The sequence below is a fragment of the Artemia sp. Qi Xiang Cuo genome, chromosome 13, assembly GCF_049724085.1.
Source record: "Artemia sp. Qi Xiang Cuo chromosome 13, ASM4972408v1, whole genome shotgun sequence".
NCBI classification, from domain to species: Eukaryota; Metazoa; Arthropoda; class Branchiopoda; order Anostraca; family Artemiidae; genus Artemia; species Artemia sp. Qi Xiang Cuo.
In genome coordinates this window covers 51,878,752-51,899,181 of record NC_142806.1, presented here as the reverse complement: position 1 = coordinate 51,899,181, position 20,430 = coordinate 51,878,752, and the positions used below count along the sequence as shown (strand labels likewise).

The 20,430-nt window shown below is 36.1% G+C and overlaps 1 protein-coding gene across 2 annotated transcripts in view; it reads left to right on the top strand.

Annotated features, from left to right (window-relative positions):
- The window catches only part of kug (FAT atypical cadherin kugelei), a 413,066-nt gene that overhangs the window by 109,101 nt on the left and 283,535 nt on the right, over nucleotides 1–20,430 (top strand). The window contains exon 7 of one of the 2 annotated variants that reach the window (XM_089099327.1): nucleotides 8,011–8,100. The exons of the other annotated variant lie outside the window; for it this stretch is intronic. Within the exon in view, the coding sequence (XP_088955453.1) occupies nucleotides 8,011–8,100 (90 nt within the window). The remainder of the gene's footprint in view (nucleotides 1–8,010; nucleotides 8,101–20,430) is intronic. 2 annotated transcript variants of the gene reach the window in all.

Below are 20,430 nucleotides of genomic sequence, written 5' to 3'. Positions count from 1 at the left end.
TACCAAAACTGCCCTCCTCAAAAATTGTTTGAATGGACTCCTGGTGATTTTAGGCAAAAAACTAGTAGCGAAAAAAGAACATTATAAGATAAATCAAGTCGATTGATTTTGCTTTAACAATAAATCTTGTCTATTTAAGAAAATATATTATTTGTGTTATGGTATTAAGAAGAAGTATAGGTAAGGAAATTGAACTGACAACAATCAAAACTCATATTAAGGGAAAATCAGGGTTGGAGACACGAGCCCGCCGTACCCACAGCTGGAGGCTCGCTTAGGAGGGAGCTCAGGACATCATTTGGCTATAATTTTTGTTTTGTTCGGGGGTAGGGTACAAAAAATACATGAAAAATTTTTTATATCCATTTTTGCTACGCTTTTAGTCAGAAAAATATTTATTTGGAAGGAGGAGGAGTCATTGTTTATGTAATGGTATCAAAAAGAAGAAAAGAGGAATGAATCCATGTTTTAGTGATAGGTCAAGTAAGGAAAATGAACTGACAACAATCACAATTCATATTAAGGGAAAGTCAGGATTGAGGATACCAGCGCACCCTGCCCACAACTGGAGACTCGATAAGGAGGGAGGGCACTTGTGTATTATACGAGAAACACTCGAGAATGTGGATCGCGAAGATCAGATAAACATTCGAGAATTTGGATCGCGAAGATCAGATAGGACAATAACCAGTTAGTTTGTAATGCATAGTGATAGAATATAGTGCCTCACCATGGATGTTCAAATTAAGATTTGGGATTTGCCAAGAACCGAAGAACAGGCAATTATACTTTTCCAGGATAAGGGGTTGTTGCCTAACCTAACCTAATTTTGCATATAAAGTATTATATTTTCATCATATTTTGTTTTATTTCATTAGCATTAACCAAACTTCACTTCTCGAGTATTTCTCGTATAATACATAAGTACTGGAGGGAGCTCAGGACATCAGTAAGCTATAATCTTGTAATTTAGGGGTATGAGCTATAATTACATATGAAGTAATTTTGAAATTTAATTACTATGGAGACAAGAATTCCTAAGAAATAGAAAATCTGAAAACTCTTTACTCATTTTTGGAAGTTCAAAATTATTTGGAAAAATTGTTCACCTTGCTCTACAGCTTCGTTTTTAAATCTAGAAGCAAGCTCAAATGATAAGCCGTTGTTTGTATAAGGGATAGATAGTGTATGTTCGGGAACCAAATGATTTTGGTTTCTTTTTTGCCTATTTGGCACATTCAACTTTTCCCCAGGGGTAGATCTAGACCAAATCTTAAGGGAGGCCCATTGTGACAAGGGCTCCAATGAGTGAAATCTTGCGAGGGGGGGGGGGGGGCAATGTGACAAAGGTGCCAATAATTGACCAAATTGAAAAATGTATCCTAAAAAAGAGTCAAAAAAAGAAAAAAGGACAGGGAAAGAGGGCCCCCCAAAAAATCTTGAGGGGTGGGGGGGGGTCCCCACCGGCCCCCTGGATCCGCCAGTGCTTCTCTTCATATTTATGTCACTGATAAAGAACTTATTTCATGATCTTTAAGAGAAAAATTATGTATATGTTTTATTTTTTTATTTTAATTTATTTTAATTATTTTGTTATTTTAATTTTTTTTTTTGGAGCGCCTAAATTTAATGACGGTTTGTGTTGCGGTTTGTGAAACACGAACACTTTTCTGTACATAAAGTGAGTTAATGTTGCAAAAAAAAATTAATAAAAAAGTAATTAAAGGAGGATATTCCAGATATATTTGAATTTTTTTATCTTTGCCTTCTCAGAGATACAATCGACAATAAAACCTCGACATTCAAATCTATATGACAAATTTTCAATTTTTAACATATCAAATTGTTGCTGGAACATAGTATTCAAACATATTTAAAGTGCAATCTTCAAAACAGATAATGTAGCAGAGCAGGAGAACTAGTTTCTTCACACTTACAACAAGGGGTACCAATTGAGGCGGGAGATAAACAATCACGTTTTCAGTGAGTTAGGACATAAAAGCTGAATTAAATGCCCTTGATTTAACAGAAACTGACATTGACTTTTTGTTGTATTAAAGGGGGGCTTTTGGGGGGGGGGGCTCCAGATCCCCCCCCCCCCTGGCTGAATGATGCTGCCTTATATGTTACATTTTTGTTTTGAGATTTCTACTATACAGCATTGCAAGTGCCGATTAGACCAGCTAAGCCCCCCCCCTAAAACCGTCTAAGCTCCACAAAGATCGTTTTGCCAAGTTCTTGTTTTATATTATAAAAAAAAGCTAAAAACGAGAAAAAGTTATTTTTAATAAAAGTTTCGCTGTTGGAAGTAAAAAGCAAAATCAAAGCTTAAATCAGCAACAATTATTGCTTCGCAGCTATGCAACATATAGCTCAATTAAATCGACTTGTGATGTCTCTATATCTGTAGAAATTTGAAAAAAAAACTAGCGTTTTACTGAAAACACAAAACCCACACGAAAAAACATACTATTGTGATGCAAGCAGAATCGTCCCTAAGAAATAGCCTTCAAAAAATTAAAGTTTAATTTGTAAGGTTCTCAATAATCTTTCAGTGGTCATGATATCGATAACTTTTTGCATACAATTTGACATCTCTAAAAAACTCAAGCAAAAAAGAAAGGAATTCTATTTTTGCAACTAAAAAGTCATTAAGCAGCATACACAAATGACAGAATGATTTATAAGTCAACTCATTGATCTTACCAGCCGTAACATCAATGGCTATAGTTTGCGATTGATTACTATAGTTGAATACTACTATAATAATTTACATTTATAACAGTGGAAATGCACCTTATTATTATTTGAAATTAAGAACTAATAAATCATCATATAAATTTCCTAACTTCTGTTATTTCTGTCTATAATACGGAGAATGCAAATCTGTGATGGGAATTTCTGACCTGGTCTTCAATTCTAACAACCCTGACATCTTCACTTCGGATAGGTCTGCAATATGCGAGACGACCCTGACTTCCCGTCACCTGATGTGCATCTTGAAACGCCACATGTGTCCCACAGTTCCGCCACGCTTGGTACAGTTTAATCACGCTTGGCACAGTCCACAAAACGCTTAGCCCACTCCCCAAAATGCTTGGCACATTTGTGCCATGATACCACTTGGTATACATGATTCCTGAGAGAGAAATAAAAAAAAAAACAAGTTTTTTCAACTGAAAGTAAGGAGCAACATTAAAACTTAAAAGGAACAGAAATTATTGCGTATATGAGGAGGTTCGCCTCCTAGTCAATACCTCGTTCTTTACGCTAAAGTTCGAATTTTGTTCGAATCACAAATTCCTGAATCACAAAGGCCGTTAAATTAGAATAGATAGCTCTTTTGAAAGTACTAAAAAAAAAACTTTAGCGTAAAGAGCGAGGTATTAACTAGGGGGCGAACCCCCCGCATATACGCAATAATTTCTGTTTGTTTTAAGTTTTTATGTTGCTCCATACTTTCAGTTGAAAAAACTAGTTTTTTTATATTTAATTTCTGATTGTTTTTTAAATAATACTGGGAAATCCGGCACCCCCTTCATAGAAATGTCCCTTTCCCCAAGGAAACACCCTCTATGAAACGATCCTCCCACGTAATCCCCCCTCCCATATGGACATATTTATAGCCCTAACAATATATTTGTTTGTTGTCTTTCCATTGTTTGATCCGTTGCAAATCTACCCCGCGTAGACCAGCGTTGCCAACGTGGTACGATTGTGCATTTTTTGGTACAGTTTAGAGATCCTGGCACAGTGCAGTACATTTCGAAATTTTTTGGTACAATCAGATTTCCCGATACAATTAGGTTTTACTTGCTTCTTTTTTATTCAAATGTCTGTTCTAAGTTTTAGTTTATTGAAAATTTTCTTATTGTTATGGCAAATTTTTAACCTGCTGTTCCGCTGATACAAATTACTTTCTTGTGGTACGATTTTAATCGGAAAACTGGTACAGTTTATATTAAAGCGTTGGCAACACTGGTGTAGACTCCAGATGCGTTTTAAATTGTGGTCTGTTTTAACGGAAAACATCCTTATTTTTCAGAGACGAAATTGAGTCCCATCACTTTTAATTTCCCATTCTATTTGGTCTACTATTATTTACTAATATTTTACTAAATTTACTAATATTAAAAAAATTACTAATATGCCACTGCAAGAAAATTCGAGAGCATATGGACTTTTTTGTATTTCTTTTGTTAGTAAATGAAAAAGCTTCGTGCTGGTTTGGTTTCCCGAGGGCTACCCTTCTCCGCTACTTACGTGTGCATCTCCGAGCTTCAATTCTCTGCGATAAGTGGCCCACTTTCGCCGCGCTTCGATCACTAAATATTACCTGTGTACACTATTTTCAAATAGTTTTTGACCCCTCAAATTTCTACTTCCTATACAGACGTTCATCTCTTCCTAATTGGACCTCTGGTTTATGCTTTAGTAAATTTCGTCTTTTTTGTTTTCATAGAGATTAGTCTAAAAAAAATTAATTAGCTCATTTATCTTTGAACTGCAGAATTTGCTTTCTAATTTGTCTCTCTTTATTTACCTGTCTCTATGGTAAAAAAAAAAAAAAAAAATACATCTTCGAAGCATTATGTCAAAATCATTTCCATGATTTTCCCATCGCTGTTCTTTATAGTTTGGCATTTGTCAGTTAGAAAAGTATGAAAGAGCCCTAGGTTATATTGAAAGTTGTCTTCATTCAGGTTTTTACTTTGATCCCATTAAATACCAAGGACACTAAAAATGAAATTAAAAAAAGTTTGGAAAACCCCGGAACTCAATCTTTAATAAAAAAGAGCTCCATATGCAATTATGTAGTTTTACATTTAGTCATTGCCGAGTTTGAAAATAAGGAACGTGCACGAAAAATCAGCAGAAAATGAGCAAAAAATTATATCACAATGGAGCTCTAGAAACTATAACTTTCCTGATTGCTGTAGCAAAAGACAAACACTGCCATAAATCTAAACTGTGCATTTATATGGACATTATTAAAATTTATTCAAGATTAAACAGTTCAAATTATTAGCTAATTGACTTACCTACGAAACATGCTTTTAGAAAGACCAATTAGGCCATCCTATTCTATTGTACTTATCCCTTTAGTTGACTATTGACATATCAATAGAATCCTTATTTTTTTTTCTGATTTAAAAATATCTCTTTTATTACTTAATTTTTACATGTTCCCACTAGCAATTATTTATTCAATAGCCCTACTGTACATAACAGCTGTATCATCCTATTGGTTGTTGAATTGTTCAACGATCAGACACAGATAAATTAGGTGTAATTAAATTTTGATTTGGCTTGTTTGTACACATGAAAAGTTTCCGCTTGTTTCTTTTCACGAATTAAATAAAAAAAAACAAGTTTTTTTTAACTGAAAGTAAGGAGCGACATTAAAACTTAAAACGATCAGAAATTATTCCGTATATGAAAGGGGCTGTTCCCTCCTCAACGCCTCGCTCTTTACGCTAAAGGTTTTTATTGTTTTAAAAAATAAAATTGTAAGACAGAGTCAAACTTTAGCGTAAAATTGATGTTTTATAAAGTTAAATTAGACAGCGAAAAATATTCTGGCGGACTTCTAAAGATCACTATGACAGATTAATCACTCAAGAAGGAGAAAATAGCTAAAAATGGTAATAATCACCAGTTTTGGCAACCCTGTTGATGATATAAACTAAAAAAAATAGTCTGTATTTGTCTCAGTAGTATATGTGATTGCCTTTAGCCGCATTAGCTTCTGGCACCTGACGAGCTAAAAGGACGCCGGGCAGCGAAATATTCTTTTATAGAGGGTGAATTTTCCATTGAAAATAGAAATAGAATAAACATTTTTACTTATATTTTAAATTAATTATTTTCACTATTTTTATAGTATTATTTTGCTATTTATTCTACTAAAGGCTCAACTAGGCCTAGGCGACCAAGTTTTGTAAATCCCTGAATCGTGTCAACATGTTTAGGGCGTTAATACTAACCTAGTAAGGAGCGAATTACGTCCCCTTGTGACCCAACTTGAAATATACTAAATTACAGCAAATGACCCACAAAAATTACAGCTTCTTACAGAAGCTGTAGAAAATGTCGTGTTTTACTTAAAGTGTCAGCAACAGTCTTTGACGATGTGAGGGGGTCCGCAGTCCCTCCAATTGATCTGGGTAGTATCTGCCTGTTTAAAGTTATAACGTCGCCTTTTACTGTTACTGAAAAAAAAAAAACACTTGTTTCTTTTTGTATTAATGTTTACAAAGTCTATCTTATTAGAAACTTATTTTCCATTTCAAACTCATGGGCCCTCTTTAGATATCTTTCATTAGTGACTTTAAAACTGTCCTTGTTAGTCATAATTATTAAGAAAAATCGATGACAGTTACAGATTTTCTTTTATTCCAACAGTTTTATTAACACTACAAATTTGAAACACCTCTCTATCAATGTTTTGTGATTGATTAATTTTGGAAGAGAAATGTGCTGGCAATAGGCTACTTGCCAGGTGGAGTGAGGTCTCAATCTCCTGTCTCGTATCTTAGGAGGTGTCATTTTTTATAGACTTTGTTTCCTTTATTATTCCGTCTTTTGAACCATACAGTAGCGGCATCTACACTAGCAATCTTATTTTCAATAGTAGTCAGGCAGTAATATTATTTATATATTCAACACAATAGTGCTGACTTAGTAAAGAGCTATTTGTCTCCCATGTATTATTATTATTTATCTGTTATTTTTTTTTTTTTTTTTTTTTTTTTTACTAGGGGCCATTGTATAGAATGAACCGTTTTAGCTAGGAACGTATCAAAATTTCTAGATAGCGATTTTCATCAGAATGGTCGAAACTAAAGAAAAAAGAAAAGACTTCTAAGGGTGACGTGATAGTTGAAGTTCCAGCTATAAGGGCATCAGATAATCTAAATAGTCCATTCATGATAGATACATTGTAGCAGAGATCTAGGTTTTCAACCACGCGGTTAGACCTTGTTGAATCACTGCCAAGCTAGGCCTTTCAATCTTTATAGTTGGAGGGCATAGACTGGGTTCATGGTTCCATTGTCATGAACTCTTAGAAAGGGTGTAAAAACGGGGGCTTTGAATAGATTGGGACGGAGGAGGAGTGTGCGCCGCTGTGCTGACCTCAGGCGACTTGATGTTGCAGTGAGTTGTTAGTAGTATTGTAAAGTGGGACTGTTGTCTCATCCAATACTCTTAGCCAAAATTCGCACAACTTTATATGTTGTACTTCTGTCGACTAATTTTGACTCTTCAGAATTTTAGCATTAAATATTAGTCGTTAAAAACGACGAGGATCGCTATATGACTAAATCTAAATTATTTAAGCATATATTTCATACATTATATTTGATTTCTACCAACTGCACTGTTCTAATACAAATATATGGCAGATTCTGCAGCTGCTACCGTCCTAGCCGAGTGATTAGCGCTCCAGACTTTAAACTCCAGACTCCAGACTCCAGAGGTCAGGGGTTTGAGTCCTGGTGTCACTGGCTATTTGGTTTGGAACGGGGTTAGTGTTGTGACTCTGTGAGCTCAGCCGGAATCAACCCAGCTCTAATTCTGTAGACTCTTTCTAGAGGCTCGGCACAGTGTAGTTACTGTGATTGTCGGCTCGTGGCTCATAAGAGGTTGACATTTCCCTCGTGCATGATCTTTTTTTTTTTCTTTCTTCTAATTAACCTTCCGGTAGAAATTCCACTTTATTTATGTCGTAAATATGTGACAAACTCCCAAAATAATTATTGCTCCCATATGATACTCGTTTAAGCACCCTTGTCCTAGTCGATCTAGAATCTCGGGAAAAATTTTCTAATTACCTCAGGAATTTCTCATCACGGAAACAGGTTTTTTTTCGTTCCCAATCAGCGTATGCTCTGATGTTGTCTCTAATCCTGATTAGGCCTAAAACCGAGTTAATTCTTATCTACAATATTATACATTCCCACGTGTTTCTTTACACTCCACATCATTTTTCAACTTTATCGTTTTCAGCTAATCTACGGAGAGACCACGACGATACCCTTTGACAGACTCTCCATTGACGGCCTTTCTAATCTATTTAAAGTGACAGACATTGGGAGGGTAAGAAACAAGTATTTATATGTTTTGCCCTAATTCACCCTTGTTTTGGGTCTGTTTTGCATTAATGCATGTCAAAAGTTACCTCAGACGAAATTCTCAAACAATGGAAATTGTTGTTGTCTTTCTTTAAGCTGGGAATCTTCGCTCTGTGCATTAGTGCATGAATTTATGCTATCTCTTAACTCTTGTCAATATTTGTCCCTGAACCTTAGAGTGTTCCCGGTCCGAGGAAAAGTTAATAATATTTAATAAAAATTTAATATTTCGTTCCAGGTGAGAGCGAATTAACAGTGTTTTAATAATAAATTACAATGCATATTAAGGCATTAGTTAATAAACTGTTCCAGGTTGGCAGTTGATTCGTTTTAAATTTGAAGTAAATAGGAATTAAATTGCAATTTCCACCTGGAACACACTCTTAATTTCTTTCCTCTATGAGGTTGAAACTCAGAAATTGCTAGAACTTCGGATGTACAATCAGTAGATAACGGCTTTAATGCGGCAAGAACACAGGACTATAGAGGTATCAAATAGTTTGTGGCAATGAACTGTAAGTAAGGAGCAATGTAGCTCAATAGTAACCGAAACTCTAAGAAACAGAGCCTTGATAACAATAGATACATCAAAAGAATGTATCTTTTGATGCTTATTCAAAATATGTAAAATTAATCAAATTTAATCGTACCCATCAAAAGTTACGAGCCTGAGAAAATTTGCCCAAGTTTTGGAAAAGAGGGAAAACACCCCCAAAACATCGAGTGATCTTAATGAAAATCTCTCCGCCAGATTCAGCATACCAGAGAACCCTTCTATAGAGGTTTCAAGCTCATGTGTACAGAAATGTGGAGTTTTGCATTTTTTGCCGGAACAAAGATCACGGATGCGTTTTTTTATTTTGTTATTTATTATTTTTTTAAGGGGCGGTCATATCGAACCAGTGATCGGAGAAGATCGGGATAGGGCTCATTTGATCAGAAATCAAAAGTTCTAGTCTCCTTTTTAACTGACCAAAAATGTTGGACGGCAGCTAGCCCCCCTCGCACGCTCATTTTTCCTGAAAGTCAACCGATCAAAATTTTGAGATAGCCATTTTGTTAAGCATAGTCGAAAAATCTAATAACTATGTCTTTGATGATAAATTAACCCTCCAAAGTCCCGGGGGAAGATCTGCGGGTTATGAACGTTGCCATTGTTGACATTTAGCATTGGGTATTGGGAAGTTGGGAAGTATACAGAGGTTTTCAGGGGGTATTTTTGTGTTGGGGGGGGGTGGGGGGGTTACGTGGGAGGATCTTTCTGTGGAGGAATTTTTCATGGGAGAAGGAAATTTTCCATGGAGGGGGGAGCCGGATTTCCCAGCATTATTTCAAAAATGATCAGAAATTAAATAAAAACAAGTTTTTTCAACTGAAACTAAGGAGGAAGATAAAACTTAAAACGAACAGAAATTGCCTCGTATATGAGTGGAGTCACCCCATCGTCAATACTTCGCTCTTTATGCTAAAGTTTTTTTTAGTACTTTTGAAAGAGCCATTTATTCTAATTAAATGGCCTTTTTGATTCAGGAGTCCTTCATAAAGAATTGCGACAAAATTCAAACTCTAGTGCAAAGAGCGAGGTAATGATGAGAGGGCGACCCTCTCATATACGTAATGATTTCTGTTCGTTTTGAGTTTTAATGTTGCTCCTTACATTCAGTTGAGAAAACTTGTTTTCATAGAGAGGTATAGAGAGAAAATAGGAGATAATAGAACATATCAGGGAAGAGCTAACTTGAATGCTACTGCATTGGTTATTCGCTTTGTGAGTTCGCTTTTGAATTTAATGTATTAGCATTAAATTTATAATCTTACAAATTTTATAATTTTAGTTATAAAAGAATAACCAGGAAAAGAAATGAAAAGAACGGCTTCATTTATTAGTGCTACAACAAACAAACAGTATGCTTTTAATAATTGCCGTGCAACATGGAAAAACAGCCAAAAAGCAACAATGTATTCATAAAATTACACAAAAATGGTACGTCATGACTAAAAAGGGTGAATGCAGCCCATTCCGTCCACCCCTCCCAGAAATTCTAAGTTTCTTGAATTTCTGGGCACCTCTTAAACAAAAACATCAAATAAAATTTGTTTTTATTGATGCCCCCCCCCTCCAAAATTTTGTATTGACCTCAAGAAACAAGATAGCCCCCCCCCTTATTTGATTGTCATTTATCATGGAAAAACAGCTAAAAAGAAACAACTCAGTACTCGTGAAATGGCTGAGGACTGGCAAGGTCGTGAATAAAAAGTGTGAATATGGGCTCTTCCCCTCCCATTTGTAAATTTTCTTGAATTTGTGGACATTTCTTATTCAAATTATCAAATGAAGTTTGTTTCCTATTCATGCTCCACCCCTTAAATTTTTTATTGCCCTCCAGACATGGAGGGCAATAAAAACATTTTTATTACCCTCCCTCCACACATTATGCCCCCTTAACATGATTACACTGCATCATGAAAAGAAAAAGTGACACGGTATTCATTAAATAGCTCAATACTGGATGGTCACGACTAACAAAGGTAAATATAGCCCATTACCCCCCCCCCCCCGAAAAAAAATCCAATACTCTTTTGAATTTGTGGAACATCCTTTTCAAATTATCAAATAAAACTTGTTTTCTATTCATGCCACCCTCCGATTTTTTTATTGCCAAAGAAATTTCCCGCGTCTATGATAACATCTTACTAAATCCACAATATTACCATCCTCAATTGGTTTTCATTAAATTTGGTATAATAGTATAGAATTACTTTGGCTTCTAGAAATGCTTAAATATTAGAGATATGTTGTTGTTGTCTCATTCTTCTCTCTCGCTTTGTGCATTAATGCCTGACTGTGTACGTTGTCTCTTGATAACGACTCTTGAAAACTTGTCTCTCCGGAATTCCAAGTTCACGTTTCCTATGTTTATGGGGGTGAAACTTGGAAGTGCTCGAAACTTGAATGTATTTGCCTGTTAGTTCAATAAATAGAACAAAGACGAACAACATGCTTGATTTAAATTTAGTATTTCGGGGTACGATTTTTGATAGATCGCCATAATCTGAGTATCTACTTCAGTAAGTAAAGGGCAAATTTCTCTCTTTAGTTTTTCAAACCCATTTTCTGTCTATCTGCGTATAATTATTATTTTTTAGCTGCCACAGAAAAAGGGGGGAAATAGGTCTTTTATTTAGGAAGAATTGAAAGTTCTATCCATTTCTTTTATACTATTAAATAGAAAAAAACAAGTTTTTTTTTAACTGAAAGGAAGGAGCAACATTAAAACTTAAAACGAACAGAAATTATTCCGTATATGAAAGGGGCTGTTCCCTCCTCAACGCCTCGCTCTTTACGCTATTAAAAAATAGAGTTGTGAGAAAGAGTCTTACTAAAGAATAGGAAGATAAATCTGCAAACCAAGATTAGAATATTGGAAGCTACAATGATGACAGTGGTCAAAGATGGTTCTGAAGCATGGGCAGTCTGAAAAGTGGATGAAGATTTGCTTGATGATTTTCAAAGAAATTGCCCACGGTTTGTTCTGTGTACCTATGTGACAGACCGAATTTGAAACAGTAGGCTACGTGGAAAATATGGTTCAATCCCGCTTTTTAGGTCTACAATAAAAGAACTGGTGAGAATGCTTGGGCACGTTCTGCGGGTGAAGGACGAAAGATTGCCGAAGATTGTTCTTTTTGGCCAACCGTCTTGGTCTAAACAGAAAGCAGGTCGTCCGCGGTTGGGGTGGGAGGATGTCATAAAGAAAGATTTAAGGGAAATGGAACTTCATGGGAGGGTATAAAGAGAGGTTTTGAATAGATTGTGATAGAGGAAGAGCATGGGTAGCTGTGTTGGCCTCAGGCGGCTTGGTGCAGAGGTGAGTTGTTACTAGTAGTAGTAGTACATGAATCTTCAAATCTATACAAAGTGAAAATTCTTGACTGTTCTAATTTTTGTAATCCCTAGTACGGGGAAAGAATTGAAAAGAAAGATAAAATCGAAATTATTACCGCCTAATCTTTCGGTTGCATACGGTCAATGAAGGCATGACTGGTCCGTGTCATGACTGCGCCAGTCATGACTGCATTCATGACTGATCCACACTGTGTGTTCCACACGCATTTTGGCACTAATGTATAATAAACTATCCATTATTAAAAAATGTGTATTATAGCGATTACACTGTTGTTCTTGATCTGTTGTAAAACCCGTTTCTCTCTGTGGACTCGCAGATAATCAGCTTAACCTGAGTGAGATAAACTACTATGCAGATATATTTTTAATTAAGTATTTAATATATAGAGTTGTTTATGTTAAATATTTAATATAATGCGTTATGGGCGGTCCGCTTTGCATAATTCTCTGTTGTAGTTTCGATAATTTTGTTACTAAAGTATTATATTTTTATCACATTTTGGTATATTTTCATTCTGATTAACCTGACTTCACTTCTTGAATGTGGTTGGTATAATACACAAGTACCAAAAATATGTTGTATTAAGTGTGTGTGTCGCGAGTTCCATAGTTGGTCTAAAAGACTCTTGCCCAGATAAATAGTGCCTTAAGAATAATTCGTTTCTAATTTTTCTCTCCCCCCCTTCCTACTGGAAAAATACTCTGATCTTCCAAATATTTTCACCACAGTGTACTTGCGGTTAATTTTCAGAGATAGAACCAAGAAAAATCGCTTTCTTTGCGGGAAGCAACCTGAAAATTTTGAAGCACCTGATTTAAATGGTTGCAAAATCACTGAACACGAAACACTAATAAAACTTCATTGGCTAATAATAGCTGAAACTTACTCATTACTTTAATTAAAAAGGTTGAACACAAAATTTTGCAATAGTTCATTTTAACTTAGAGATTATCCTTATTTGTCTGAGAATATGAATTACTGTAATTTACACATACATAAGAAGCTTGAGGTCAAGAAACGCGAAAAAACAAGGGTTATGCTCTTTTCGAAAATTATTTTGTTTCTGTTAAACTCTCCGAAAGCTTTACCTATTTGGCTTAACACTGATTTCTTTGAAGTAGCAAATTTGGACACGAGCCAAAACCTTAGAACTTCATTTAAGGTATAATTGCTTGGAACATATACACTGGCAAAACTTCCAATCCAAGGATTTTTGTGTGGGGCAAATCCGCAGAAACCCTTTTTTACGTTAAAATAAATTTACCCCTTTTGAAATATACCTCGAGCCCTCTCAGGGCCACGGCTTGCTGACCCCTGTAAAATGGTGTCCCTGGTCCATTGGCTTGAAGGACCAGTGGAGTGGAGATATCAGTATTTAAAATATTGCTAATCAATACAGCTGGACTTGGGTTCCATTGTAACTGAACCACCGTGTAACTGAACCCCTGTAACTGAACCACCGTGCAACTGAACCACCGTGCAATTAAACCACCGTGCAACTGAACCCCCGTGCAACTGAACCCTCGTGCTACTAAACCCTCATGCATCTGAACCCCCTTTAACTGAACCCTCTTGCAACTCAACCCCCGTGCAACTAAACCCCATTTAACTAAACCCCCGTGTAACTGAACCACCATGTAACTGAACCCCCGTGAAAGTGAACCACCGTCCAACTGAATCACCGTGCAACTGAACCACCGTGCAACTGAACCACCGTGCAACTGAACCCTCGTGCAACTCAACCACCATACTTACATTGGGTCAAACGCAAGTTAGAATCTTTACATGTTCAACCTTGTTGGAATTGTTTGCTTTTTTAAGTCTTTATATAAATTACTGTCAAGATGATTTATAAAAATGCTCTATTTTGTTGTCACAAAAACAAAGAAAATAAACTCTTAAATCCATATCTATTTCTGTTTTTTATGTCTGTTAATGGGGGTTCCCTTCACCCTGTCTGTTTCTATGGGTCTAGGCGCTTACCCCCCTCCCCCGCAGGAAATTCCCCTCCTCCACCCACGGAAACCCCATCACCTAGAAAACACTCCCCTCAAAATTTAAAAATCTTCTTTGAGTCGTGTTATTTTTTAGTTTAATTGAGAAGTTCTAAGGGAAATGGAAAAGAGGAATTTATGCGTAAATCTTGCCCCCCCCTCCGTGCAAATACTTTCTTCTAATGAAAGATCCTCCAGAAAACCCCCACACAAAAAATTTCCGTATGTTTCCCAATGACAATTAGGCTACTATCTGTAAGCAATAGACAAATCAAAAAAACTTGAAAAGGAACCGACAGTTATGCAATGGGGTTTGCTGATTGTTTTATAGCTAGAAAGAGAGGGAGACATCTCAAAGTATACATTTTTATGCCAAAACATCTCAGCTCTCATTGAGTCTTCAAATAAATACAGAATTAGCTCTAAGGGAGAGACGACAGGAGGATGGAGGTAGAAATTGTTTGATAATCCCCAGGCATTTCTAGTCTTTTTTTTTATTAGCCGAAGTGATTGGAGACTACCCAACGGCAAGAGGTATTTTTTGCGGGGGGGGGGATTTTCCACAGGTAGGTATTTTCTGGGAGGGGGGTATTTTCCGTGAGGTCTTATTTCCGCGGGGTATTTTCCTTAAGGGATGTTTTGCGGAGGGGGGGGGGATTAAACGACGGCTCTCACCGTCTACATACTTTAATTTTTTTTACCACTGCTTATTTTATTATTTTCATTTTGTGGTATTTTTTAGGCTCGTAGTTGTTTATCGTTTGGTTTGAAAAAAGTTAATTACCTGCTTCGATGCAGTGGTTCAGTTGCACGATGGTTCAGTTACACGGTGGTTCAGTTGCACTGTGGTTCAGTTGTACGGTGGTTCAGTTGCACGGTGGTTCAGTTGTACGATGGTTCAGTTGTACGGTGGTTCAGTTGCACGGGGGTTCAGTTACACGGGGGTTTAGCTACATGGGGGTTTATCTACATGGGGGTTCAGTTAAATGGGGTTTAGTTGCACGGGGGTTTAGTTACACGAGGGTTTAGTTACACGAGGGTTTAGTTACATAGGGTTCAGTTGCCCGGTGGTTCAGTTACACGAGGGTTCAGTTGCACGCGGGCTCAGTTGCACGGTAGTTCAGTTACACGGTGGTTCAGTTACACGGTGGATCAGTTACAGGGGTTCAGTTGCTTGTGGTTCAGTTACACGGTGGTTCAGTTACACGCACACCCTGGAATTGATATATGTTGAGGATCCAATTATCAACTATGATTACATTGGTTGCCCAAAATCACAACATATAACCCCCCTCCCAGTAAAAACACCTTAGCTTTATGTGAGATAGGGCTATTGAATCTGCCCTCCCCCTTCCTTTTAAATTTATTTTAATGCAGCATTTCCAATCATTTGTTTGTCACCTTATATTTGTTGCCCCACCCAGATTTCGAAAAATACATATTTTTTTTTTTTTTTTTATTTAAGAATATATTTTTCGGTATTCTTGGTGGAAAGAATTGAATATAAATCCCCCCCCCCCCCAGTTTTTGAAAAATATATTGCTGTAATTGTACAAAATTTAATTTTTGCACGCAATGTCATTCAATTTTAAAGATATATAATGGTCTCAATTCATGAAAAGAAAAAATGTTTTTGGTAAACGTATTTTTCAAAATCTAGGGGGGGGGGGTATTCGATTTTTTTTTTTTACAACGATAATACCAAACAAGGTATTTGTACATAAAAATACAAAAGAGTAGTATTTTTCGAAATTTGGGTGGGGCAAAAAACATCCTGGCAAAATGGAATGCCCATTCCTATCCCTTCAATTGTACCACTGTGGATGCGGTGTTTTAGTAGCCGGAGCTCTGGTTTTGGCTGCTCTAAAACTGTGATTATACAGAATCTGGTTTCAATCGCTCTTCACGTCTTATCTTGTCTTCGGAATTGTAAAATAAACATCCGAGTTTTGCCAAGGTTATGTTTGTAATACTAAACAATCAATTTGATTATTAACATTTTTTTCGACTGAATCTCTAAGAAAATAAAATATTGTCGCTTTAGATAGGTCTGTGTTTGAATAAAGTTTAAGAGTGGCGATTTTGTGTTTTTGGTTTTTCGTTGTTGATTATGATGATGATGGAGATTTCCAATTCGGATTCCAATTTCCAATTTCCAGTTCTGTTTGTTTTTTTAACGAGCATTCCCGAGTTTCGTAGATTTCTTAATCTGAGTAAGGTGTTACACATTATGCCAATTCAGGTACACCACATCAGGCTCGTTAGCAGAAATGACACAAGCCTTTGATGGGCTGAGGGGTGGCAGCCCAACTCTTGTTTTTGCTAGTGTCTGCTAATTTCTAGTCCGATTTTTAATTAATTTTAATTTTGATTGTTTCAGGCTTCATCTATTGATTGATATTAATTTCTGTTTGTTTGTTTGTCATAATTACTTTAGTCATTTTATTAAGTCAGAATTTCTGTAGAACTATTTCTGCTCATTTTAGAGTTTTTTTTTAAATTTACATGCGGCAGGTAGTGTCCAGTTCCTTGAATATAAATGTTGAACTTAACAGATATATGTGCATAATATTTAGAGGAAGTGTGTTAAAGCAGATTATTTTGACTTCATTTAGTGCGTGTTTAATTCACTTTTAAAATTTTTGATTTGTCTAAAGTGTTGGGAAACTATTCTTTCAAAGGAATTGGAGTCAGTGGCAGATCCAGGGGGCAAGGGGGGCGCCCCCCTAACGTCGTCTAAAGTAGTGTAATCTACTTAATTAACGCAAGTTTGCGTTAATTAAACTTGTTTCTAACGCAAGTTTATCGGATCAACCTATTTCCCCCCCCCCCTAAAATAGTCCTGGATTCGCCCCTGATTGGAGTAGTATTATATTTGAAATCATTTTAATTTCACTGTTCGTATTTTGCGCTATCTTGCGAATGCTTTCTTTGCGCCATCTAAGAAATGATGTGATGTCAGCCCTAGTAATTTGCAGGATTGTTTGAAAAGCTGCTGATGCTTACAGGTGCAAATGAGTTTGAATCTTGAGGTTTGGGATGGTTTAAAATGCCGAAAACAGAATTTTTAGATACTATTTTCCAGTCTTTATGGAAGAGGCTTTTGACAAATGTATTTGAGAGATCGGTATCCCCCCTTTGCTTTTGAAACTATTGCTCTAACCCTGCAAAAACTGCGAAATGTAAAACCAAAATATTAGGGGATTAAAGGCATGTGCCCACAGTCATTCCTCTCCCCCCTCCGCTTTAAGAGATCGAAAATATACAAAAAGTGCAAGATTTTTAATATAAAAAATAAAAACAAAAAATGTTACTCTTTTCAAACCCCCTCCCAAGGAGTTCGTTGTAGGGTTGTGTTTAGCGTTGGAATTTACTTTAAATATGTTTCTTAGGATGGGTTTGGTTTTATTTCGCTTCACTCTTCCACACTGCTGACTTCGTTTGTTTCTTTCGTTTTATGCAGGGACAGCATTACCAATAAGGGCATCAAAATAATTTTCACCCACCTTTTAAGATATTTTTAAGTACCCGTTCTCTTAGTATTATAGCAAAGGGATAAAGAGGTGGAAAATGTGCTCCGTCATCCTTGAACCATAGTTACAAACTTAATTTTGGGCTTAGTAAAAATGCTCTTGAATTTCCGCTGCAACTTTTTGCGTCGAGTTTGAAAATTCGATGAAAATTTTCGTGTTGTCCGAGCTTCCAAATCTTTTGGCGTTCTGTTTTCTTGGCACAAGTTGGGTTTTTGGGACCAAAATAATAAAATAACATAAACAAGAAATTTGGGAAATAAACCAACAAATTAAATGATGTTCCATAAACAAGTACTGCATCTGCAACTTCGATCCGAGCCACATCTGCTGTAAAACAAAGTCTGTTGCTTACGTCTTACATCTCGCATTTGGCAATCGTATTTTTCATTTTGTTTTATAAAACCCTAAGTTTATAAGTAGGCCTACCGGGGGGACCTTCCGACCGCATAAAACTTTGCGTTGAAGGCTTGTTGATTTAGGTTACACTGCTACCCAGGTTTTTTTTTTACTTGAAAAACTTTTTTTTTTCAATTTTGATTTCCTTCATGGTTTGAATTCTCGTAACTTTTGATGAAGATGTTTCATAAAAAAGATTTTTAGATATATCCAACTTTTGATGTTAAGATTTTAAATATTTTGCATTGTCTAGGTTTGCCAAATGAGCTATCCAAATTTCATCCCAGTCCTCCTCGAATAGTAGGAGTGAAAATGGTTTTAGTGACTATACATAAGTATTAATTTACACAAAAAAAACGGAGTAAGCTAGGCTTGTCACATTGCTTCCTCAATTTCAACTCCAACCGCACCTGCTGCAACGCTAAGTCTGTTGCTTACATTTCACACTTGTTTATTTTGTTTTTTATTTAGTTTCACAAAACCCTGACTTTAACAAAGGTCTGGAGTAGTGGTTCCCAACCAATTTTCGGCCATGGATCACCTGAGCATTACTAAAATCGTGATGCTCCCCTCGCTATATTTAAATTATTCTTTTTAAAGTTGTACATATATAAAATTTTACATTATAATTTCAACTGAAGGGAGCTTAAAAGAACGTTAACTTGGTATCTTTTTTGGGCCGTTCTCTAGGCATATTTTGCACCGATGAAAAATATTGCCTGAATTCAAGGCCTTTTATAGGCCTACAATGTATGAAGCCTTTACATTACTCTTTAAATGTATTTGAAAGTCGCGTCACTCACATGAAAAATATTTAAAAAAAAAGAAAAAAACTAATGCTGTAAAGAATAGTTAGCCGAAGGATGCACGTTCTATTCATGACCCACCAAAATATTGCTATGCCCCACGTTGGGAGTCACGGGTCTAGAGTTTGAAGAACCAACGAATGCTTTTGACTACTTTAAACTTTGAATTTGAGATTTTTGAATTTAGCTTGTACTTGCTCAGTCTTTGGCTTTAAAATTTTAGTTTTTAAATTTTTATCTTGATTTATTTCAAGGTTTTAATTCTTCCAATAAAGACTTTCTAAAAAAGCTTTTATATATATTTATTCAACTTTTTTTTATGTTTAGAGTTGAAATATTTAGTAGTATCATGATTTTCTAACAGAGCTATCAAAATTACACCCCAGTGCTCCTTAGAGGCGGGGCGTGGTTATAATAAGGATTAATAAATACTGCTTTCTCAAGTTCATTTCCAACCACACCTGCTGCAGTACTAAGTCTGTTGCTTATGGTTCACATTTGGTTATCATATTTTCCATTTATAGCCTTTGTTCTGAACTAATGCTCCAGTCTCTTTCATCCTTTTTATGTTCTCAAATGTTCCTCTGTAAATGGGCTTTTTATCTTTTTGAGAGTTAATAACATTGCTAGGCAATATGACCTTACACTTAATGTGTAGAGTTGTTTGTTTCTTCTGTATTATTTGGATTGTCTGTGGTAAACCAAGAACCTAGAAAAGTAACAATTAAGGGCTAGATTGAAGTAGGGTTTTCTTCCAGCGTTTTAAGAGCGTACACGTCTGAATGATAACGGTTTTTTTTCGCAGAAAAGGTGGTGTATTCTTTGCGAATTATTTTAAATCTCTAAAATGTGGACGTTTCGTAAAGAGAATCTGCTTTTACAAGTCATCAAATAGTATACTAAGCGAGGTAGTAAGGTTAAGTGAAGTAGTGCAAATCCTTAAATAGTGGGAAGGGATTATTTAGGAGCTTAAGGAGGGAGATAGATGCATTATCTTTATGGCTTTTTTCATAGAAATGTCAGCGAATTTTTTGTAAATTATTTGGGATCTTAAAAATATGGACACTCAACGATGACAATTTGCTTGGCAAAGCCATCAAGTAGCATATTAGTTGAGCTCCACAGTCACTCCGCAGCTCTTTTTATTGAAAATACTTCTATATACGGACGAATCTCTCAAACTAAAGGTCAGCACAAAAAAAACGCATTAAATAAGCGTTAGCCTAAAAATAAAATCCTAGTTCATAAGCTGATACAGAATGCGCCCGTATTGAATACGGGAGCATAGCTTGAAGAACGCTACGTCTGTCCAACCCTTTAATTCTAATTTCCGTAAAAATGGTCACCTGCCATATAAATTTGTCGTTGGGTTTTGCTTTCAGGCGTTCACAAGCTGGATTCCATAGCGCTTAAGGTATATGTTCCTTTCAAAACAAGCGATTTTGTGACAAGCCTGCAGTTGTAAAGCCTGCACCTAAAGGATAAGATACTAACATCGTTGAATTCATGTGCAACGTTGTACAATTGTACCGTTTTTGGTACTATTTAGAGGTACAGTGCAGTGCAGCCGAGTACAGCCTGGTACAGTGCAGTACATTTGGAATTTTTTGGTACAATCAGATTTCCTGGTACATTTAGGTTTTACTTACTCCTTTTTG